Genomic DNA, 25957 nt, shown 5'->3' on the forward strand with positions numbered 1-25957 from the left:
GTAAGAGAAGCAAAAGGAGAAACGTGATCGCTGATGTCCTACCGGCTACCGCCACCATGTCATTCCCTAAAGTTAAATCGGGGTATCAAAAAAGAAAAGAGAAGGAGCAAAGAGAAAGGAAGCAGAATGAGTGGGAAAAAGCTTTTGACTGCTTTTTTTTCTTCCAGAGAGTGTAGCTCTGGTTTGTGACGTTATCTTGCTAGCCATAACGTATCTAACTTGCTAGCATGCAGTGCACTGCCAGTTTGTCAGTTCGTGAGCTTGATAAGGTTCTATCTCCGTTTAGGGCAGTTCAGAGATATTGAGCGTCAAAGTTTTTACATTCCATTATGTTCTGTGAGATGGAATCTTTGTATTTTATGATTTACTAACTCAAAAATGTCAACATTTAAAAGATAACACCACACAGGCATTAATAAACACCTAATGGATCAGATTATGTAAAAAACTACATTTTGACGCTTGGCCATCAGTTTCAGAAACAGACACAGACAGTGGAGCAGTGGCCAATCCTGATGGTTCTGAGGAGGATATGAGACACGGTGAGATGCGAGTGCTAGCTAGCTAGTGCTAATAGTGCTAGCTAAGACTCCAGAAATGACATTACAGCTCTCCGGTGGACACACAGACAGTCTATGTTGACTAGGTATTTGTTACTTGAATAGCTTATTTATTAATTAAATCCCCTAAACACTGGAATGTTGTCATAGAAAATATGTATTATACGTGTGTGTGTGTGTGCGTGTGTGTGTGCTTGTGTGTGTGTGTGTGTGTGTGTGTGTGTGAGGTGTGTGTGAGAGGTGTGTGAGGTGTTTTCCAGTAGCGCTCCCGTGCCCTCCCAGAATGAGGAAGTCCTGTGCTGTGCATACTAGACATTTTACACATTTCTGAATCTCTTCCTTGAGTCAGACGAAACTCCCAACTTCCTTGAGTCATATGCCAGGCTCCAGGGTCCAGGCTCCAGGGTCCAGGCTCCAGGGCTGAGTGTGTGTCTGAGTGTGTGTCTGGGCATCTCTGGCACCGCACACTCCTGGTTTTCTTCCTACCTGGCGGGCCGCTCCTACCAGGTGACCTGGAGAGAATCACTGTCTTCTCCACGAACCCTCTCCACTGGGGTACCCCAGGGTTCTGTCCTAGGGCCCCTACTTTTCTCTCTCTACACCAAGTCTCTTGGCTCGGTAATCTCTTCACATGGGCTCTCCTACCACAGCTACGCAGACGACACTCAACTCTTCCTGTCCTTCCCCCCGTCTGATGTACACGTGGCAACCCGTATCTCTGCATGTCTCGCTGACATTTCAACATGGATGGCTGACCACCATCTCAAGCTCAATCTTAACAAGACCGAGCTCCTCTTCATCTCCGGGAAAGCCTGCCCTCTCTAAGACTTCTCTATCACAGTGGAGAACTCTACTGTAACCCCCTCCCTGACAGCCAAGAACCTTGGAGTGATCCTGGACAACCGACTATCCTGTGCGGAGAACATTGCAGCAACGGCTCGCTCCAGTGTGCAGTGTGTAGGGTGTTATGTGCAGTGCTTAGGGTGTAGGGTGTATTGTGTAGTGTGCAGTGTGTAGTGTTTAGGGTGTAGTGTCTAGGGTGTAGTGTGTACGGTGCAGTGTTTAGGGTGTAGGGTGTATTGTGTAGTGTGCAGTGTGTAGTGTCTAGGGTGCAGTGTGTAGTGTGTAGGGTGTAGGGTGTAGTGTGTAGGGTGTAGTATCAGTGTATCAGTGTAGCTCTTGTGATGAGTAGCCCTGCCTGAGACTTGTCAGCCCAAATGTCTTCCTGGGACCACAAGGACGTCCTCTTGGGTTAATAGCAGAATCTTGGGTCATCCAGAGCCCTGCTGGTTACATCAGTCCCACTCTGACCACTAGAGGGCAGCAGTGTATGTACATAAGAGTTAGTCACATTGGGTATTTGAGCTATGATGCTGTATTACGTAGCTATGTGTCGTCTGTGTGTAGTGTCAGTCCCACTCTGACCACTAGAGGGCAGCAGTACAGGTCCTGTGAGATGGAGGAGTCTCTGACTGTAAAGTCTTCAGGACTGTGTCAGTGTAGGTTTATACTCCTGCCTCAGATCCTATCTGCAGAAGTTGATGACAACCAGTTGGTTATTTGCTCATTGTGTAAAAGTATGAAAAAGTGCAATAGACTGACAAAACAGAAGTGTGGAAATGTTCTGAAATTCACTTTCCATGTATTTCTGTACCTGTCTATCTATCCAATGTACATATTTTGAATATATTTCTATATACATATATTTTCTCGTGTGTGTCAGTGTAGCTCTTGTGAAGTCCAAGTGGACAGACAGAGAGATCTGGGGCTGGTGGTCAGAGAGGATGGTGCCTCTGTGTTTTAGTTGTAATTATTACAATAACTATCATCTTCTGCCTCCTCCTTCTCATTCTGACAGAGGCGCCATAGTGGCAGCACTAGTCTACTAGCCTGAACTAGTCCTATAGTCAAGTTCCTTCATTTTAATATGATGATGATGATGATGATGATGATGATGATTACTGTGTCAATATCAATAAAGTTTTTGTGAAACAAAGAACTGTGTGACCTCATGATGACTCTACACATGTCAGAGAGGCATGTCTTGTTCTATGTGATGTATTTCTATCTGAACGCAGCCCTGTGCAGGACCATGGACAGCACCTGATCAGCCCACCTGAAACCACTCAGTTGCAGGCAGTGGAGCTGTCATGCCAAATCGTGTGCACTGCCAAATCGTGTGCACGGCCATCAGCGCGTCACGACCTAACGCGTCACGACCAGCTGGCCCGCGTCACGACCAGCTGGCGACTGTGACGCGTCAGTCTAGTGTTTTTGAAACCTCCGTTTTGGCCGCCATTAGCGAAAAGCTTTAATTTGGCTCTACAAGTGTTAATATGTCATTTTATGAAGTTTTAATATGTTTTCAGGCGAGAAAGTAACCATATATATTCACAAAATGTATCCGGTTTATCAAAATAACCCGTTTATATATGAAAACACATATAATGCTATCGCATCTCCACAGGCTAAAGTACAACTACACTCATATACTCAACTTATGTCCTAATCACACTACTGTCATACAATATGTCCTAATCACACTACTGTCATACAAGTCGTACCTTCTCCTTGACATGGACATACACACCTGCTACCTTCTTTGAAAGAAATCGCGATTTATTCAGTGAAAACTAGTACACCATTCAACATAGCATAACAATAGCATAGCATTCGCGGACACAGTCAGGCAATGCACCTAGCACAACAATAGCATAGCATTCGCGGACACAGTAACATAGACAGATAGACAGCTAGACAGCTAGACCGCTAGACAGATAGACCGCTAGACAGCTAGACAGCTAGACAACTAGACAGCTAGACAACTAGACAGCTAGACAACTAGACAGCTAGACAGCTAGACAACTAGACAGCTAGACAGCTAGACAGATAGACAGCTAGACAGCTAAACAGCTAAACACCAAGACAGCTAGACAGCTAGACAGCTAAACACCAAGACAACTAGACAACTAGACAACTATACAACTATACAGCTAGACAGCTAAACAGCTAGACAGCTAGACAGCTAGACAGCTAGACAACTAGACAGCTAGACAGCTAGACAACTAGACAGCTAGACAGCTAGACAGCTAGACAACTAGACAGCTAGACAGCTAGACAACTAGACAACTAGACAGCTAGACAGCTAGACAGCTAGACAACTAGACAGCTAAACAGCTAGACAGCTAGACAGCTAAACAGCTAGACAGCTAGACAACTAGCTCTTGGTGTTTAGCTGTTTAGCTGTCTATCTGTCTAGCTGTCTAGCTGTCTAGCTCAGTGGCGGCTGGTGCTAAACATTTTGGGTGGGGCACAGGTTATGGGGGCATGCTCCACGGGGAAGAATATCAACTTTAAAATCTGGATTTACAGTCGATTTTAGCATGAGAATAGCTCTACCCCCCTGTACAGACCTCGCCATCCCCTCTACCCCCCTGTACAGACCTCTTCATCCCCTCTACCCACCTCTTCATCCCCTCTACCCCCCTGTACAGACCTCTTCATCCCCTCTACCCACCTCTACAGACCTCTTCATCACCTCTACATCTCCTCTACCCACCTCTACAGACCTCTCCATCTACTCTACCCCCTGTACAGACCTCTTCATCCCCTCTACCCCCCTGTACAGAGCTCTTCATCCCCCCTACCCACCTCTACAGACCTCTTCATCCCCCCTACCCCCCTGTACAGACCTCTTCATCCCCCCTACCCACCTCTACATACCTCCTCATCCCCCCTACCCCCCTGTACAGACCTCTCCATCCCCTCTACCCCCCTGTACAGACCTCTTCATCCCCTCTACCCCCCTGTACAGACCTCTTTATCCCCTCTACCCCCCTGTACAGACCTCTTCATCCCCCCTACCCCCCTGTACAGACCTCTTCATCCCCTCTAGTGAGTGTGTGAGTGTGAGTGTGTGTGTGTGTGTGTGTGTGTGTGTGTGCGTGTGTGCGTGTGTGTGTGTGTGTGTGTGTGTGCGTGTGCTGAATACATAAACAAACAAGCTAAAAGACGACAATAGAAAACGTACCATGCTGACGATATTACTAAATGTTTGAAGTAGCTTTTATCTTAGCTGACTCTCTTACCTTCAGGTCGAGTTTGTGTATTCTGGCTTCGCAAAACACCAACAGTAGCAGCCTAACAGCCGCGGAGATTGCGACCACAAACGAAGTTTGACTTCGGTAATAGGTCCAGTTGTAATATCCTCAAGTTGGGAACAAAAGATGCCTCCTTCTAATCCATTTGTTCAATTTGTTTACAGAAAGAAATCCTCCTAAATCCTCGGTTATACGATTTTCCAATTTTCCCTGCCTTTGTATAAACTTGCTTTATAATTAAATTTGGTCTGGGTGGTCCTAATTCCTTTACTGTTAATTTCTCCTGGTTGCTACGACGGCTGAACGGTGTTTCTTTTAAAGATTCAACCGAGTTGTTCAGAACATTACTAGCCGCCATAGCGATGGTGAAGCAGGTGAACGAACGTCCGTATGACATGACGTAAGCACGTACGATTCTTTGTGCATGTCCCAAAACCCCATAGACAAATTACCGAATGGCCTGAAGTTACCAAAATAGATTTTACATGCAAGTCTACGAGAACAGCCTAGTGCAATTTCGCGTAGAGTGAAAGTTGCCCCGAAAGGGGCGGGACTTGAAGCTGATTGGAACATACTCCACAGAACACTAGCTGATTGGACTATGATATACGCCACAGAACACTAGCTGATTGGACTATGATATTCAGAAGCAACACTGTCTAGAAGTCATAGAAAAAAAATCTCTCTCTTCTCCCTTTGGTGGGGCATTGTCCAATTGCCCCTAATGAACCAGCCTCCCCTGGTCTAGCTGTCTTGGTGTTTAGCTGTTTAGCTGTCTAGCTGTCTAGCTGTCTAGCTGTCTAGCTGTCTAGTTGTTTAGCTGTCTAGCTGTCTTGGTGTTTAGCTGTTTAGCTGTCTAGCTGTCTATCTGTCTAGCTGTCTAGCTGTCTAGTTGTCTAGCTGTCTAGTTGTCTAGTTGTCTAGTTGTCTAGCTGTCTAGCTGTCTAGTTGTCTAGTTGTCTAGTTGTCTAGCTGTCTAGTTGTCTAGTTGTCTAGTTGTCTAGCTGTCTAGTTGTCTAGTTGTCTAGCTGTCTAGCTGTCTAGTTGTCTAGTTGTCTAGTTGTCTAGCTGTCTAGTTGTCTAGTTGTCTAGTTGTCTAGCTGTCTTGGTGTTTAGCTGTTTAGCTGTCTTGGTGTTTAGCTGTCTAGCTGTCTAGCTGTTTAGCTGTCTAGCTGTCTAGCTGTCTAGCTGTCTAGTTGTCTAGCTGTCTAGCTGTCTAGCTGTTTAGCTGTCTAGCTGTCTAGTTGTCTAGTTGTCTAGTTGTCTTGGTGTTTAGCTGTCTAGTTGTCTAGCTGTCTTGGTGTTTAGCTGTTTAGCTGTCTAGCTGTCTATCTGTCTAGCTGTCTAGTTGTCTAGCTGTCTAGTTGTCTAGCTGTCTAGTTGTCTAGCTGTCTAGTTGTCTAGCTGTCTAGTTGTCTAGTTGTCTAGCTGTCTAGCTGTCTAGCTGTCTATCTGTCTAGCGGTCTAGCTGTCTAGCTGTCTATCTGTCTATGTTACTGTGTCCGCGAATGCTATGCTATTGTTGTGCTAGGTGCATTGCCTGACTGTGTCCGCGAATGCTATGCTATTGTTATGCTATGTTGAATGGTGTACTAGTTTTCACTGAATAAATCGCGATTTCTTTCAAAGAAGGTAGCAGGTGCGTATGTCCATGTCAAGGAGAAGGTACGACTTGTATGACAGTAGTGTGATTAGGACATATTGTATGACAGTAGTGTGATTAGGACATAAGTTGAGTATATGAGTGTAGTTGTACTTTAGCCTGTGGAGATGCGATAGCATTATATGTGTTTTCATATATAAACGGGTTATTTTGATAAACCGGATACATTTTGTGAATAATATTACTTTCTCGCCTGAAAACATATTAAAACTTCATAAAATGACATATTAACACTTGTAGAGCCAAATTAAAGCTTTTCGCTAATGGCGGCCAAAACGGAGGTTTCAAAAACACTAGACTGACGCGTCACAGTCGCCAGCTGGTCGTGACGCGTGCCAGCTGGTCGTGACGCGTTAGGTCGTGACGCGCTGATGGCCGTGCACACGATTTGGCAGTGCACACGATTTGGCATGACACCGCCTTCAGACAGACAGGCTAGAACCAGCATGGAGCTGGAGTTTTACAGTAGAACAGTTATCATAGAAACAGACCTTGAACAAGTTGACATGAAACATCTACGATGAGGAAGATGGATGGAGACCCAGAAGCCCTGGTTACACCTGGTAGGTCTCCTGATTGATGTGTCAAATATGGAAATATCTGCAGTATTCAATGTCTTCACTATGATGTCACACGTGCAGAGTAGTGTGTCTATGGTTGTGTCTACTGCAGACACTGCTAACAAGCACAAGAGCTCAGAGGATCTATCCTAGCTGATATGGCGTACGCACCTACTCAGAGTAGGAAGGACAAGCTCGGCCCATCACAGGGGAAAGAGGAGAGGGAGGTGTGGTCACACAGCTCTCTACTACACGTTGTACAGCCAATGGGAGGCCTTGACCGAGTCAGTTACATGAACTGTTAGAACTGTTGGTGAATATTTATTTTTCTGTTCTGTGCGGCCTCGTACCTATGACCGAATCACAGCCGTGCTGATATTCAGTATAACAGCACTCCCTCTCGTGTGATATTGCTTAATTATCATACCAGAGACTGGTGAATCAGTGCCCTATACTGTATGTGCATCATAAGGTGATACAATGTGGACAAACAGGTTCATACAGGGAAGAAGAGTGTCTGAAATATGTTTGATTGTCATCAACAAATACCAACTGTAGAGAAGTTGATAGAAGTAGGAGGTGTCCCAGGTGATGAGGTGATACAATGTGGACAAACTAGTTCATACAGGGAAGAGCTGCATCAGTGAGGAAGACAGAGACAGAGAGCAGAGATGAGCACTGAGGTGGGAGACAGACCACAACCGTAAGTTGCTGTCTTTCATTGTTTTTCACTGTCCAGTATGATTAGGATGAACTCATATGTCTTTGTGTCATCTCACAGAATGATGTAGCCCAAACATATTACGCTAGCCAGCATTCTGTGACCAGCTTGTGAATGAAGCCTCAACCTGGTTTTGTCCATATGACTGTGATCTAGTAGGTTCAACTACATGAGGCCCTAGATAATAATAGATAAGAAATAGCGGCAAGCACTTAAGGGTGCAAGAGATTGATTAGTCTAACAATGACTGACACAGCCCAATTTGTATATGTCATCATTTATGGTATATATGAATTAGCATGATGCTGTGTATTTTGTATGATCATGTATGAACTTGTCCGCAACCTTTGCAGGGACTGGTACAAGCATACTATGTAACAATTTCAGTTTTTTCAATCATATTTGCGTTTCATAAAAAGTAAAATGTTAAAAATGACCGATAAGAAGTGGTTAAAAATAACTGGAAATGCAGAATATTGAGTGTCATGTTTTTCATCCGATCATGTTGGAATGTGGTACACATTTGTCTTGACGCTCACCAAGTTTCACATTCATTTGCATTTTTCCTGAGTTAAGGTGCTGTTTATTTACCATGTAGCGTGGTCATTTTCTGACATACTTACTTAGAGGTAAAATTTAATGTCGATGAATAGCAGAATAGCCGTCTTTTCAGTTTTATAGCGTTTTATATGTTTGTCTTGAGGAGGCAGGTCAGCGTCTCTCGGACAAACCGTTCAAAGGTTACAGCCTCACAATGTTGAAGAATTCAACATGTGGCTCTAGCGCCCCCTTCTGGAATTTTGGCTTCAGAATTGGTGTTGACTGGGTCCTCCAGGTGCCTGCCAAAAAGCAAAAGTTACCAATATTTGAGGAAGTCATGGCCATTTTTCATGAAAACAGAACAGGGCTGAATAACCAACAGTTACAATAGGGCTATGCCCACTGTGTGTCTAGACTAGTCAACAGTCTTTACACAGGTCACTATTGACCAATCAACAGAGCTGTAAGACTGACAAAAAGACTGTGAGTGTTGAATACACTCCTCTATGAAAGGTCAATTTATTGGCTTACTGTATGTTGCTATCTGTATGGAACTACAGATAAGAATTAGGTCATGAGCTAACTCTGGCACATTTACATTGATGTGGAAACTGATTTGTTGATTAATGTGCACTGTCCCTGGTAAATGAATACATGTTTTATTTTGTTTACATAAAGATTGGGTTGTGTAATGAAATCTTTGATTTAATTTGACATTTATTCAATCTGTAAGTGAAGATCCAACTAAAAGATCCACATTTTAGTAGAGCTACCTTCCTCATTCTCTGAACAGTGATGGACACAAGAATGTACACACTCAGTCTCACCGGAGCTACGCTGATGTGGGTGATACAATCTGGCTTCTTATCTTACAGGGAAATCAAACCGGGAGGGGAGAGAGAGAGAGAGGGAGAGAGAGAGAGAGTTATCTTCTAATGTGGGGAGAGAGAGAGAGAGAGAGAGAGAGAGAGAGAGAGAGAGAGAGAGAGAGAGAGAGAGAGAGAGAGAGAAGAGCGTCAGACAGACAGACAGACAGAGACATTGTAAGTATCCCATGTTAGCTTCAGGAGAGAGATACTGTATACAGTGTCAGCAGCATTCATGTCCCTTTCCTCCCTCTGTTAAGCCCCATACTGTGGTTTCTCACTTCACTGTTTTTAACTTTTGTCTCCTTTGTTTATAGCAAGAGGTCATTTGAGGAGAGAAGAGAGATGAGGGGACCACTGCTGCTAGAATGAGTCTCTCTGGGGAGAGAGAGGAGGGGACCACTGCCTCTAAAATTAGTCTCTCTGGGGAGAGAGAGGAGGGGACCACTGCCTCTAAAATTAGTCTCTCTGGGGAGAGAGAGGAGGGGACCACTACCTCTAAAATGAGTCTCTCTGGGGATGTTGAAGCCATGGGGTAAGAGAAGAGTCTCTGGAGAATATGTATGATGATGATGATGATGATGATGATGATGATGATGATGATAACTGCTCTAGGAGCTCAGCTCATATGATATATTTAAAAACAACAACTCCACCTTGTAATCCAGGGTCCAGCAGGAGAGACCAGCCTCACCTGTACCCAGCTGTGTGTCCATGAAGAGTGACTGGTCTATGGATCGTGGAATAACCTTCAGAGAAAGACCTCCTCATTCTGGTCAAAGGTTTGTTTGATGTTTATTCCTTGTAGTCAATGTCCTGACAACACACAGACACACTCATATGAACACATGACATCCATTATCTTCTGTTAAACATGTGGGAATGTTGGTGTCTTTGTGTTTGACAGGGTCCAGCAGGAGAGACCTGTACCCAGCTGTGTGTCCATGAAGAGTGACTGGTCTATGGACGGTCCAATAGAATTCAGACAAGGAACCGTCACTACTAAACAAGGGTAGGTGTAACATGGGGATGTGATGAACTAATTGTGAGACTAGGCCACCTGTTTGTTTCATGAGGTCCTCCGGTAACTATAATGAACTCAGGTTCAACTCAGGTTCAACTCAAGGAGGGAGCATGGGTGTAAGAAAAATCATTTATTGTACAGCTTATCACATCATCTTCAGCTCTAGGAGCTCAGCAAATATTTATAATTAAAGGCAGAATTTCAAATGTTAGACTTATTAAAGTAGATATACTGTAGTTCAATATATACTGTAGCAACAGACAGTGTTGCAACTCTCACTAGAAGGCTTGTCCACGGAGGAGGAGATTGGATCCTGGAGGGAGATGGCCACTAAACACCTAAAAGCTTCTTACAATACAGATATATTATTTTGGACTGCCCACACCGTCCCCACTCTCCTCCTCCCAGCGCACCCCAACCCTCCATCATAATGGGGATCCCCTGAATGAAACAAAGACAGGTTCATTAACACTCTGTCCTTCACAATGCCACACTCCTGTGTAACTGGCTCTAGGAGCTCAGCTCATATGGTATATTTAAAAACACAACTCTACCTTGTTATCCAGGGTCCAGCAGGAGAGACCAGCCACACCTGTACCCAGCTGTGTGTCCATGAAGAGTGACTGGTCAATCGATCGTGGAATAACCTTCAGAGAAAGACCTCCTCATTCTGGTCAAAGGTCAGTTTGAGGTTTAATCACCATAGTGGTCTTTGACGCTGCCAATAACATTCAGTAGTGGTATACACTCTTAACTTATTCTATTTGGGAAACTGGGCCTCATTCACACTTCTCTGGATGAAGACATCTGCTTATTTGTTGTTTTTACCCAGAATCCCCAGTGACCAGGTGGAGAGACCAGAGTCAGAGATTCCCAGTGGTCAGACTGTTCAGAGTCAAAGTGAACTGGCCTCCATATTCAAGGTGAGCTAAAGAGAAAGTATGACATGGAACATGGCTAAGTAATCCCCAATGCAAAAGTAAACATTTTTCCTGTTTCAATTACATGCCAAAGTCAAGCGATTTAATTGTTGTATTTAGTTTTTCTACTGGGTGTAAAGGTTACATTACAGTTTTTCCCAATTGCTAAAACACAGAAGCCAATTCTCTAAACCAAATGACCAGTTCTCTAAACACATTTAATAAAACTAGCTCCCATTTGCCAAAACCATAAACACATTTCACATGAAGACACAATTCACAAAACACAATCCTCCTTTTCTCATAAATCTAAACACATTTTGTCTTGCTAAAACACAAGTTGCAAAAAACTCTGCTCAAATTCTCAAATTAAAGCTCATGTGATGCAAAATGCTTGCCACAGTCAGCAAAATTTGAACACAATGAACACACCTAGCTTCATTCATTAAACATAACGACTCAAAATGTAAGACACTTGTTGCAAATGATTGTGGTGTGTGTGTGTGTGTGTGTGTGTGTGTGTGTGTGTGTGTGTGTGTGTGTGTGTGTGTGTGTGTGTGAATGAATGAATGAATGGACTTTATTGTCATTGCTACAGTACAGGTACCAAACAACGAAATTTAGGAGGGGTGGCTCCCCTGGTGTTAGGAAAGAAAAAAACAAGAAAAAAACACAAGAAGGGAAGGAGCTGGTTTACATAAATAAAGGCTATGTACACTATCCACTATACTATACTGTACAGATAGACGACTAGGGTTGTCATATTGCACATAGTGTTATTGCACATTCATTTAAAGTGTCGCAGTTTGCAGGCTTGAAATGTACATATTTGTGCCTCAGCACTACACCTGATTTTTTCAGTCCAGCAGCTGCCATCAATCCGTCCAGACTGTCCAGGGCCCAGAACCTAGGTATTTGCTGTGTTCAGGGCCTGGATGGCCCTAGGGTAGAAGCTGTTCTTCAGTCTGTTTGTCCTTGCGGCCATGGTCCTGTACCGCCTTTTCGAGGGCAGCCGGGTAAAGTGTTCGTACCCAGGGTGGGTTGGGTCTCTGGAGATCTTGGAGGCCTTCCTGAGACAGCGTGTGTTGTACAGCTCTTCCAGAGAGGGGAGGGGGGCGCCGGTGATCTTCTGGGCTGTTCTCACGACTCTCTATAGCGCATTTCTCTCCGCGGTTGTGCAGCTGGAGAACCAGTTGCAGATGCCGTAGGTGAGGATGCTCTCCTCTGCGCCGCGGTAGAAGGTCACCAGTATCTCCTGCTTGCTGTGTTCCTTCCTGAGGACTCTCAGGATGTAGAGCCGCTGTTGTGCCTTCTTGATGGTGGCTGTTGTGTTGTCCTTCCAGGACAGGTCATCCTGTATGTGCACCCCCAGGAATCGGAGGGTTGAGACTCTCTCCACGCTCTCTCCGTCGATGAGCAGGGGCTGGATCTCGGACTTTTTCCTCCTGAAGTCCACAATGATTTCCTGGGTCTTTGACTTGTTCAGCAGCAGGTTGTTAACCTTGCACAGCTTGCTCAGTTGCTCTACCTCATCCCTGTACGCCGCCTCGCCCCCCCCCCCCCGAGATGCAGCCCACCACGGTGGTGTCATATGAACAGTATGTAAATCTACAGAAAATACAGTATGTATGTTACGGTACATGTGGGAATACGGTACATGTGGGAAAACTAGGGTTAGGGTTAGGTGCTAGGGTGCTAGGGTTAAGGTTAGGGTTAGGATTAGTGGTAGGGTTAGGGTTAGCGTTAAGGTTAGGGTTAGGGTTAGACATGCCAGCATGTACCAAGTCACCCTAGCACCTAACCCTAACCCTAGTTTTCCCACGTGTACCGTATTCCCACATGTACCGTAACATACATACTGTATTTTCTGTAGATTTACATACTGTTCATATGAAACAAGGCAAGGCAAGGCAAGTTTATTTGTATAGCACATTTCATACAACAGGGGCAATTCAAAGTGCTTTACATGCATTATTTAAAAATACAGCAAGCGGACATTCATTACAATGAATAAAAGCAAATATAAGAAGTAAATAGATAAAACATTTTAAAAGACAATAGTTAATGGAAAAAAGACATTGATAGAAGTGTTTGTGTTTAATCATATCCCTCCATATCCCTCTACATCCCTCTACATCCCTCCACATCCTTCTACATCCCTCTACATCCCTCTACATCCCTCTACATCCCTCCACATCCCTCTACATCCCTCTACATCCCTCCACATCCCTCTACAACCCTCTACATCCCTCTACATCCCTCCACATCCCTCTACATCCCTCTACATCCCTCTACATCCCTCCACATCCCTCCACATCCCTCTACATCCCTCTACATCCCTCTACATCCCTCCACATCCCTCTACATCCCTCTACACCACTCCATATCCCTCCATATCCCTCCACATCCCTCCACAAGAGGAGCATAAGAAAACAAAAATTACAATGAATAAAAGCAAATATAAGAAGTAAATAGACAAAACACCCAAAAAGACAACAGTCAATGGAAAAAAGACATTGACAGAAGTGTCTGTGTTCAATCATAACTGGTGCAAAACATGAAGGTTTTTAGCTTAGATTTAAATATCCCAAGGGTTTGGGCCTGTTTGAAACACACAAATCTATGAATGCCCAATACTCTACAGTGATATATTCTGAGAACAGATACTGTAAGGTTTCTTAAAATGTGCTTTGGCAGTTGTGAAAAAAAAGAACATTCTCACACACTGAACATTGTGTTTTCAGTTGTTTTGTTGTAGTCTGTAATGATGCTTATAGTGTTTACATTTTTGCAGGCTTTGAGCAGCTGTTTTGGTGTGAAAGTTTGAGTTTTGAAGAGAGAAGGTGTGGTTTTGGTTATGTAGCTTTAGAAAAGTGTGTTGTGTTTAGAGTTTTGGGAAAATGGAGGAACGTTTTGTGAAATGTGTTTTAGCAATTGAGAAAAACTGTATTAACTCTCTCACATCTTTTTTTATTTAAATGTTTCAGTTGCTTGAAGACAATGTCATCACTTTAGTGAGAAATCAGCTGAAGAGGTTCAAGAGGCTTATTTCTCAAGACTACCCAGAGTGCCTTGAGAGTGAGGGGGAGGAAGAGGAAGATGTAGAAGAAGAGAAGCAGGAGAGCAGTGCCAGAGAGGGGGCTCTGAAGATCACACTGCACGTCCTGAGGAACATGAACCAGAAGGAGCTCGCTGACACACTGGAGAAACGTAAGAGACCTCATATGTTTTCACAGAGAAGTGTTACTGGGCTGGGATATTATTGGAAATATAAACACCACTAACTGTAATTACTATGTACTGTATATCCCTGTTTGGTCACTCTTTATATTGTGTTGCCTCTATAACTTAGTATCTCTGTAATTACAGCAGTAACAACATTTGGTTGTTTGTGTATAATTGCATAGTAACAGGGTTGGACAGTTTCCTATATCATTCAACTACACTACATACTATGTAATTAATTACTATATAACAACTTGTTGAATAAACCAATGTATATGCCACAAATATTTTGTTAATTGTTTTGTCATTCAGATGAGCTCGCTGTGGTGTGCCAACATGAACTCAAGTCCACCCTGAAGAAGAAGTTTCAGTGTGTGTTTGAGGGAATAGCTGAGCAAGGCAAGCCAATACTCTTTGATAAGGTCTACACAGAGGTCTACATCACAGAGGGAGGAAGTGGAGAGGTCAATAAGGAACATGAGGTCAGACAGATTGAGACAGCATCCAGGAGAACAGCAACACAGGAGACACCAATCAAATGCACCGACATCTTCAAGCCTTTACCTGGACAAGACAAACCAAACAGAAGTGTGCTGACAAAGGGAGTCGCTGGTATTGGAAAAACAGTCTCTACTCAGAAGGTCATTACGGGATGGGCTGAAGGAGAAACCAATCAGGATGTCCAGTTCATATTTCCACTTCCGTTTCGGGAGCTGAATTTAATGAAAGAGAAGAAACGCAGTTTGAATGAACTTCTTGGTCATTTCTTCATTGAAATAAAAGAATCAGGAATCACCAACTTTGACAAGTATAAAGTTCTGTTCATCTTTGATGGTCTGGATGAGTGTCGACTTCCTCTAGACTTCCAGAACAACGAGACATGTTGTGATGCCACAGAGTCAACCTCAGTGGACGTGCTGCTGACAAACCTCATCAAGGGGAATCTGCTTCCCTCTGCTATCATCTGGATAACCTCCCGTCCTGCAGCAGCCAATCAGATCCCTCCTGAGTGTGTTGACCGGGTGACAGAGGTACGAGGGTTCAACGACCCACAGAAGGAGGATTACTTCAGGAAGAGAATCAGTGATGAGAACCTGGCCAGCAGAATCAACACACACATGAAGTCATCAAGGAGCCTCCACATCATGTGCCACATACCAGTGTTCTGTTGGCTCTCAGCTGATGTTCTGGAGAGACTGTTGGGTGGATCAGAGACAGGAGAGATGCCCAAGACTCTGACACAGATGTACACACACTTCCTGGTGTTTCAGACCAAACAGAGGAATGTGAAGTACCTTGGAGTCCATGACAGAGATCCACACTGGGATAAAGAGCTAATTCTGTCACTGGGAAAACTGGCCTTCAAACAGCTGGAAAAGGGCAATCTGATCTTCTATGAGGAAGACCTGAGAGAGTGTGGCATTGACGTCACAGAAGCCACAGTGTACTCGGGAGTGTGCACTCAGATCTTCAGAGAGGAGCGTGGGCTGCACAACGTGTTCAGCTTTGTGCATCTGAGCATCCAGGAGTTTCTAGCTGCTTTATATGTGTTCCTCACATTCAACAACAGCAATGAGAATCCACTGGTCAAACAGAAATCCTCACACTGGAAGCTATGGTCATCACTTACACGCAAGCCTCTAGTCGACTTACACAAGAGTGCAGTGGACATGGCCTTACAGAGTGAGAATGGACACCTGGACTTGTTCCTGCGCTTCCTCCTGGGCCTCTCACTGGAGTCCAATCAGAATCTCCTACGAGGCCTTCTGACACAGACAGGAAGCAGCTCACAGACCAATAAGAAAACAGTCAAGTACATCAAGAAGAAGATCAGGGAGAATCCCTCTCCAGAGAGGTGCATCAATCTGTTCCACTGTCTGAATGAGATGAATGACCATTCTCTAGTGGAGGAGATCCAAAGCTACCTGAGCTCAGGAAGTCTCTCAGGAGCCCAACTCTCACCTGCACAGTGGTCAGCTCTGGTCTTTGTGTTGCTGACTTCAGAAGAGGAGCTGGATGTGTTTGACCTGAAGAAATACTCCAGATCAGAGGAGGGTCTTCTGAGGCTGCTGCCAGTGCTCACAGCCTCTAAGACGGCACTGTAAGTAGATGGACAAAATTACTGTAATTAAACGTAAATTAAGATGATCAGGCTTATGAAAATGCATTGTAGAATAGTAATTAGTGAGTACGCTGCTTGATGAAAAATACAAAGAAAACCTCTTCATCACAAGCAAAAGTAACAACACATTCCTTGATTGTCTCCTTTTCATTCATACTTAGTTGACACACAAAAATGTATTATTTATATCATTGTACACAAAGCAAACAATACTAATTCATGCAAGAGGCAAAGTGACTTTATGCTGATCACTTATTATTATTTACGGATTAAACAGAAGAAATTGCATTCCAGTCGCGGTACCCCAGATAATCACACCGCAGATCAAATGGTGACTTCTTGTCTGACATTAAGTAAAACATAGCTATCTGGTTAGCTGTGTTCACAGTTCAGCTAATGAGTTTGTCAGCTTTATTTTATCTAAAGTGTAGAGATGAGAAGTTAGCTGGCCAGTGAGTTTACAGTTGGTGCAGTTGGAAGGAGCAGGCCACTCATCTCAAACTGAAAGCTCAATCCATCTTTTAAGGCATAAAACGTATGTAAACATTATGATTTCGCCTTTAAAACTAAGTGAAATGACTAGAAAACATATTGGTCTGGTGAAATGTTAAAATCCTAAAACAGCCCATATAAGGGTTTTTAAGGAAAATGTCATTTTATCCTAATTAGGTGCGGTGACATTTTTTCTCAATGACTTGTATTCATTCCTCATTCAGGCTGAATGGATGTCAACTCACAGAGAGATGCTGTGAAGCGTTGGCCTCAGCTCTCAGCTCAGACTCCTGCCACCTGAGAGAGCTGGACCTCAGTCATAATGATCTGCGTGACGGGGGGGTGAAGCTGCTCTCTGCTGGACTGGGGAGTCCACACTGTAAACTACAGACACTGAGGTGAGGTCTTAGACTATTCTTGTTGTCATTCCTAAATGTCTGTTACATTATCATGCTATAGAAGTAATGATACTTGTAGAGAAAGGCTGAATGATTGAGACAGACAATTTACATTATCTTCCAATCAATTACTATATTGTTTGTGTGTGTGTGTGTGTGTGTGTGTGTGTGTGTGTGTGTGTGTGTGTGTGTGTGTGTCAGAGGGGGCTGCTCTGTCTGCACTCTCTGAATATGTTTGCCCTCCTCAAATCCTGACCCACCTGGCCTTAGATCAGCTCATGGGGCTACACAATACTGCACTAATAATAATAATAATAATAATAATAATAATAATAATAATAACCTTTATTTGTGTAGCACTTTCCTGCAAACATTGCAGCTCAAAGTGCTTTAATCATTATATAGTAATCATTTAATTATTTAGTCATTTAAAGGCAATATTAAAAAGATGGGTTTTTAGTCTTAACTTGAACATATTTCCTGAGGTTGCATCCCTAATGTAAACTGGCAGTGCATTCCACAATCTGGGTGCATAAAATGAGAATGCATCCTCACCAAATATCTTCTTTTGTACATGTGGTACACAAAGAAAGCCAGCGTCAGAAGACCTGAGAGCTCTATTGGGCTGATATGCTAGCAAAAGGTCTTTCAGATATTCTGGTGCTGTGCCAGTGAGAGCTTTATAAACAAGCAGAAGGATCTTGAAATATATTCTGAACTTAACAGGAAGCCAGTGTAGAGTCTCTAAAATAGAAGTTATATGAGCTCTTCTGCTTGTTTTGGTTAAAACAACAAACCCAATATCTACCAAATATGTCATACCAGACGTAAAAATCCAGTGACTACAAATGTATCCATGGTTGCTTGCTCCCATGTTGAGAGCAACTACAACTCTCACTCATGAATTCTTGCACCATAGTGATCGTTTGGCTGCATGTATTTATTTGTATTCCTCATTCAGGCTGAATGGATGTGACCTAACAGAGAGATGCTGTGAAGCGTTGGCCTCAGCTCTCAGCTCAGACTCCTGCCACCTGAGAGAGCTGGACCTCAGTCATAATGATCTACATGACGGGGGGGTGAAGCTGCTCTCTGCTGGACTGGGGAGTCCACACTGTAAACTACAGACACTGAGGTAGTATATACAAAATTAAAATAATTTTTGATGAAGGCTACTGTCTTACCTGTCTCAGATAAGGTGTTTTTGAGAAACCATTTAATAGGAACAGCAACACATGAACAGTTCAATAAGGAGCGGCCACCCTTTAGGTCAGGATGGCCTTGCAGCTAACTCAGCACATCCTCACCAACAGATATCTGACCCAGGGGACAGATAGAACCCAGGGGACAGATAGAACCCAGGGGACAGATAACACTCAGCTTGTATTCCTCATTCAGACTGAATGGATGTCACCTCACAGAGAGATGCTGTAAAGCGTTGGCCTCAGCTCTCAGCTCAGACTCCTGCCATCTGAGAGAGCTGGACCTCAGTCATAATGATCTCCGTGACGGGGGGATGAAGCTGCTCTCTGCTGGACTGGGGAGTCCACACTGTAAACTACAGACACTGAGGTGAGGTTTTTGGGGTGTAGAAGCATTGTATGTAGGGCCATTATAATGTACTAGTTTGAATGTTCTTCACTTAAATACAATGTGTCTAGCCTTTCAACTGCTGAATTAAGAGGATTTAAAGCTGTAAAGATGTAAATTAGTGAGGAACAATCAGATTCTTGATAGCAGATGGAGTGACACTATTTCCCCAGGTTGTCATTCTGTGGAGTCCCAGAGGAAGGCTGTGCTTCTCTGGCTTCAGCTCTGAGGTCTAACCCCTCCCACCTGAGAGAGCTGGACCTCAGCTACAATCACCCAGGAGACTCAGGACTGGCACTGCTCTCTGCTGTACAGAAAGATCCACTCTGTAAACTACAGACACTCAGGTAAAGGCTGAATGTGGCTGGACGTATCAATGAGATTAATGCACAGTATCTATTTCCCACATGATCGTGAGTGTGTCATCCAACCACTGTATGTTCTTCTGTGGTTGATATAGTGTGGACCATGGTGGAGAGTGCAGGCTCAAACCTTGGATGATCAAATGTAAGTCTCCAACACTGTAGAGAACAGGACTGTGATATTACTCAAGAATCAGGGTACAGCTGAGTTAAGCAGAGCATCACTATTGTATTCATTTGTAGATCTAAAATATGAGTAAATGTGAATTAGTTGTATTCCTTGTAAAACATTTTAAATTAATGGGTAATATTTTGTGAAAAAAAGTAATGTTAGCATATAAAGTCCAGTTCACATCTATGCGATGCGATACAATGGAACGCAACAGAACTCGCAGTCGCAAGGAATCGCCAGCGATTTGACATGCAAGTCTCATCAGAACGTCCAGATTTTATGGAACGTCTGATATTTCTCTTCAGCCAATCAGGAAATAGCACAGACCAGCGTCATCTGTTGTCTAGAAGTGGAGTGGACCTTATTATTACGACCCGTTTCCGAACCAAACAGGAATTAACATTTCGTGGTAACGATGAGAGTGCAAACTATTCTAATCATGGCAGCTATGTTGAGCTATTACATGCTTTTGCTGAGAAAGATGAAAATGTAGCTAGACATTATTGTAGACAGGTAGGCAAGACTCTTGAAACTCTCACCTAGAAAGGAGTACATCTTTGTGAGTGACATGAAACTGACCCCTCCGTAGCCAGGGCTCTCCGTAGGGCTGTCATGACAATGGGGTCTGAATGAGTGCAGCGGTGTGTTTTTATGTTTTCGTCTAGTGTGTGTGTGTTAGCCTTGACAGCTAATGCATTAGCGTTGCAAATGGGAGGCAAGTTAGCTAGCTAGATAGCCTAGATACTCAAGTCAAAAACGGCTCCATATTTCCTAGCTCGGCGTCTTCGCCGTTTATTGATCAGTGCTACTGCCAGCATGTCACTGTCGCTGTCAGACATCTTGCAGGGTAAACACAACTTATTTTGTTGTTATGGAAACCGTTGTTTGTGTCGTCTGTGCCTCGTTGCGTCTCATCACCCAATACCATCTGTCTCACCACCCATCTGTCTCATCTGTCTCACCACCCATCTCTCTCACCACCCATCTGTCTCATCTGTCTCACCACCCATCTGTCTCATCTGTCTCACCACCCATCTGTCTCACCTGTCTCACCACCCGTCGGTCGCAAGTAGTTGCCAAGTTTTTTTCTCTTCAACGGTCTAAACGTTCTAAAACGGGCCCATTGCGTTGCATAGATGTGAACTGGGCTTAACAAGATCACATTGTGAATATTGTAATTTATCCAATTGTATTGATTTGATGATTATTTTGGCCCTCTCAATCAGATGCCTGTGAGCTCACACTGGACCCAAACACAGCACACAGACACCTCTCTCTGTCTGAGGAGAACAGGAAGGCGACAAGGGGAAGAGAGGAGCAGCCAAATCCTGATCACCCAGAGAGATCTAAGTACTGGTCACAGGTGTTGTGTAGAGAGGGTCTGACTGGGCGCTGTTACTGGGAGGTAGAGTGGAGGGGAGGGGGAGGGGCTAATATAGGAGTGACATATAAAGGAATCAGCAGGAGAGGGAAGGGTCTTAACTCTGTGTTGGGATACAATGACAAGTCCTGGTGTCTGTTCTGCTCTGCCACCTCTGATAGTTACACTGCCTGGCACAATAATAATCCAACTGACATACCTGCCCCCCCCTCTGACTCCCACAGAGTAGGAGTGTATCTGGACTGGCTGGCCGGCACTCTGTCCTTCTACAGCGTCTCCTCTGACACACTGACCCTCCTGCACACATTCCACTCTGCATTCACTGAGCCCCTCTACCCAGGGTTTGGGGTTAGGGACTATGGCTCTTCAGTGACCCTGTGTAAACTAGTATAAGGGAGATCACACTGAATACCTAAGGTTCAAAGATGTTGGATCATAACATGATGTCATGATGTAGTTTTACACACATCAAGCTTCATACACTCAAACTGTGTGCCTCTGTGTGTAGGGTGTTATGTGTGGGTGTAGTGTGTAGTGTTCAGGGTGTAGTGTGTAGTGTTTAGGGTGTAGTGTGTAGTGTCAGTGTAGCTCTTGTGTGTAGCCCTGCCTGAGACCTGTCTGCTTGGGTTAATGGCAGAATCGTGGGTCATCCAGGGGAGAGGAGAGGTCCCCAGTTTGAGCCCTGCTGGTTACATCAGTCCCACTCTGACCACTAGAGGGTAGCAGTGTATGTACATAAGAGTTAGTCACATTGGGTATTTGAGCTCTGATGCTGTATTACGTAGCTTTGTGTCCTCTGTGTGTAGTGTCAGTCCCACTCTGACCACTAGAGGGCAGCAGTACAGGTCCTGTGAGATGGAGGAGTCTCTGACTGTAAAGTCTTCAGGACTGTGTCAGTGTAGGTTTATACTCCTGCCTCAGATCCTATCTGCAGAAGTTGATGACAACCAGTTGGTTATTTGCTCATTGTGTAAAAGTATGAAAAAGTGCAATAGACTGACAAAACAGAAGTGTGGAAATATTCTGAAATTCACTGTCCATGTATTTCTGTACCTGTCTATCTATCCAATGTACATATTTTGAATATATTTCTATATACATATATTTTCTCGTGTGTGTCAATGTAGCTCTTGTGAAGTCCAAGTGGACAGACAGAGAGATCTGGGGCTGGTGGTCAGAGAGGATGGTGCCTCTGTGTTTTAGTTGTAATTATTACAATAACTATCATCTTCTGCCTCCTCCTTCTCATTCTGACAGAGGCGCCATAGTGGCAGCACTAGTCTACTAGCCTGAACTAGTCCTATAGTCAAGTTCCTTCATTTTAATATGATGATGATGATGATGATGATGATAATGATGATGATGATTACTGTGTCAATATCAATAAAGTTTTTGTGAAACAAAGAACTGTGTGGCCTCATGATGACTCTACACATGTCAGAGAGGCATGTCTTGTTCTATGTGATGTATTTCTATCTGAACGCAGCCCTGTGCAGGACCATGGACAGCACCTGATCAGCCCACCTGAAACCACTCAGCAATCACACAGCTGCAGGCAGTGGAGCCTTCAGACAGACAGGCTAGAACCAGCATGGTACTGGAGTTTTACAGTAGAACAGTTATCATAGAAACAGACCGTGAACAACTTGACATGAAACATCTACGATGAGGAAGATGGAGGGAGACCCAGAAGCCCTGGTTACACCTGGTAGGTCTCCTGATTGATGTGTCAAATATGGAAATATCTGCAGTATTCAATGTCTTCACTATGATGTCACACGTGCAGAGTAGTGTGTCTATGGTTGTGTCTACTGCAGACACTGCTAACAAGCACAAGAGCTCAGAGGATCTATCCTAGCTGATATGGCGTACGCACCTACTCAGAGTAGGAAGGACAAGCTCGGCCCATCACAGGGGAAAGAGGAGAGGGAGGTGTGGTCTCCCTCTACACACACAGCTCTCTACTACACGTTGTACAGCCAATGGGAGGCCTTGACCGAGTCAGTTACATGAACTGTTAGAACTGTTGGTGAATATTTATTTTTCTGTTCTGTGCGGCCTCGTACCTATGACCGAATCACAGCCGTGCTGATATTCAGTATAACAGCACTCCCTCTCGTGTGATATTGCTTAATTATCATACCAGAGACTGGTGAATCAGTGCCCTATACTGTATGTGCATCATAAGGTGATACAATGTGGACAAACAGGTTCATACAGGGAAGAAGAGTGTCTGAAATATGTTTGATTGTCATCAACAAATACCAACTGTAGAGAAGTTGATAGAAGTAGGAGGTGTCCCAGGTGATGAGGTGATACAATGTGGACAAACTAGTTCATACAGGGAAGAGCTGCATCAGTGAGGAAGACAGAGACAGAGAGCAGAGATGAGCACTGAGGTGGGAGACAGACCACAACCGTAAGTTGCTGTCTTTCATTGTTTTTCACTGTCCAGTATGATTAGGATGATCTCATATGTCTTTGTGTCATCTCACAGAATGATGTAGCCCAAACATATTACGCTAGCCAGCATTCTGTGACCAGCTTGTGAATGAAGCCTCAACCTGGTTTTGTCCATATGACTGTGATCTAGTAGGTTCAACTACATGAGGCCCTAGATAATAATAGATAAGAAATATAGCGGCAAGCACTTAAGGGTGGAAGAGATTGATTAGACTAACAATGACTGACACAGCCCAATTTGTATATGTCATAATTTATGGTATATATTAATTAGCATGATGCTGTGTATTTTGTATGATCATGTATGAACTTTGCAGGGACTGGTACAAGCATACTATGTAACAATTTCAGTTTTTCAATCATATTTGCGTTTCATAAAAAGTAAAATGTTAAAAATGACCGATAAGAAGTGGTTAAAAATAACTGGAAATGCAGAATATTGAGTGTCATGTTTTTCATCCGATCATGTTGGAATGTGGTACACATTTGTCTTGACGCTCACCAAGTTTCACATTAATTTGCAATTTTCCTGAGTTAAGGTGCTGATTATTTACCATGTAGCGTGGTCATTTTCTGACATACTTACTTAGAGGTAAAGTTTCATGTCGATGAATAGCAGAATAGCCGTCTTTTCAGTTTTATAGCGTTTTATATGTTTGTCTTGAGGAGGCAGGTCAGCGTCTCTCGGACAAACCGTTCAAAGGTTACAGCCTCACAATGTTGAAGAATTCAACATGTGGCTCTAGCGCCCCCTTCTGGAATGTTGGCTTCAGAATTGGTGTTGACTGGGTCCTCCAGGTGCCTGCCAAAAAGCAAAAGTTACCAATATTTGAGGAAGTCATTTTTCATGAAAACAGAACAGGGCTGAATAACCAACAGTTACAATAGGGCTATGCCCACTGTGTGGGCTTGCACCCTAATGACTGTCTAGACTAGTCAACAGTTTTTACACAGGTCACTATTGACCAATCAACAGAGCTGTAAGACTGACAGAAAGACTGTGAGTGTTGAATACACTCCTCTATGAAGGGTCAATTTGTTGGCTTACTGTATTTTGCTATCTGTATGGAACTACAGATAAGAATTAGGTCATGAGCTAACTCTGGCACATTTACATTGATGTGGAAACTGATTTGTTGATTAATGTGCACTGTCCCTGGTAAATGAATACATGTTTTATTTTGTTTACATAAAGATTGGGTTGTGTAATGAAAGTTAACTTTGATTTAATTTGACATTTATTCAATCTGTAAGTGAAGATCCAACTAAAAGATCCACATTTTAGTAGAGCTACCTTCCTCATTCTCTGAACAGTGATGGACACAAGAATGTACACACTCAGTCTCACCGGAGCTACGCTGATGTGGGTGATACAATCTGGCTTCTTATCTTACAGGGAAATCAAACCGGGAGGGAGAGAGAGAGAGAGTTATGTTCTAATGTGTGGAGAGAGAGAGAGAGAGAGAGAGAGAGAGAGAGAGAGAGAGAGAGAGAGAGAGAGAGAGAGAGAGAGAGAGAGAGAGAGAGAAGAAGAGCGTCAGACAGACAGACAGACAGACAGAGACATTGTAAGTATCCCATGTTAGCTTCAGGAGAGAGATACTGTATACAGTGTCAGCAGCATTCATGTCCCTTTCCTCCCTCTGTTAAGCCCCATACTGTGGTTTCTCACTTCACTGTTTTTAACTTTTGTCTCCTTTGTTTATAGCAAGAGGTCATTTGAGGAGAGAAGAGAGATGAGGGGACCACTGCTGCTAGAATGAGTCTCTCTGGGGAGAGAGAGGAGGGGACCACTGCCTCTAAAATGAGTCTCTCTGGGGAGAGAGAGGAGGGGACCACTACCTCTAAAATGAGTCTCTCTGGGGATGTTGAAGCCATGGGGTAAGAGAAGAGTCTCTGGAGAATATGTATGATGATGATGATGATGATGATGATGATGATAACTGCTCTAGGAGCTCAGCTCATATGATATATTTAAAAACAACAACTCCACCTTGTAATCCAGGGTCCAGCAGGAGAGACCAGCCTCACCTGTACCCAGCTGTGTGTCCATGAAGAGTGACTGGTCTATGGATCGTGGAATAACCTTCAGAGAAAGACCTCCTCATTCTGGTCAAAGGTTTGTTTGATGTTTATTCCTTGTAGTCAATGTCCTGACAACACACAGACACACTCATATGAACACATGACATCCATTATCTTCTGTTAAACATGTGGGAATGTTGGTGTCTTTGTGTTTGACAGGGTCCAGCAGGAGAGACCTGTACCCAGCTGTGTGTCCATGAAGAGTGACTGGTCTATGGACGGTCCAATAGAATTCAGACAAGGAACCGTCACTACTAAACAAGGGTAGGTGTAACATGGGGATGTGATGAACTAACTGTGAGACTTTTTAAATGTATTTTTAATTTAACCTTTTTTTTACCAGGCGAGACAATTAAGAAGAAAATTCTTATTTACAATGCCGGCCTGCCTCATAAGGGGAAAGGGGAGGAGGGCTGAAAGATAAAACATGTTAAAAACAAAGCACTTAAAACCACAATCAAATCGACAATTAAATGAGATGCCACAAAACAACAATAAGCATTAAACACAGGCATGTAACATAACAATACAACAAAAGCACTAATGGACATTAAGACTAGAATATAACAGTAAGCACAAAATGCAGACAGGCAACACAAAACAATACAATACAACAAAACGTACTGGGACACAGCCAAGCAAACACAACAATACAGCAATAAGCACTGATACACAGTCAGGAAAAAGACAATAATACAACAATAAGCGCTGGG

General features: G+C 43.6%; 1 protein-coding gene across 1 annotated transcript in view; it reads left to right on the top strand.

Annotated features, from left to right (window-relative positions):
• Positions 1-9540: 9540 nt before the first annotated feature.
• LOC308160870 (uncharacterized protein) overlaps positions 9541-25957 on the top strand; it is a gene marked incomplete at both ends in the record, with an annotated part of 28863 nt that continues 12446 nt past the window's right edge. The window contains 9 exons of the mRNA XM_080534803.1: positions 9541-9545; positions 9918-10022; positions 10867-10957; positions 13942-14164; positions 14492-16280; positions 17018-17191; positions 18153-18326; positions 18590-18763; positions 18955-19128. Coding sequence (XP_080390929.1) covers positions 9541-9545; positions 9918-10022; positions 10867-10957; positions 13942-14164; positions 14492-16280; positions 17018-17191; positions 18153-18326; positions 18590-18763; positions 18955-19128 — 2909 coding nt within the window. The remainder of the gene's footprint in view (positions 9546-9917; positions 10023-10866; positions 10958-13941; positions 14165-14491; positions 16281-17017; positions 17192-18152; positions 18327-18589; positions 18764-18954; positions 19129-25957) is intronic.

This window comes from Nansenia antarctica (genome assembly GCF_963989245.1).
Source record: "Nansenia antarctica genome assembly, chromosome: 6".
NCBI classification, from domain to species: Eukaryota; Metazoa; Chordata; class Actinopteri; order Argentiniformes; family Microstomatidae; genus Nansenia; species Nansenia antarctica.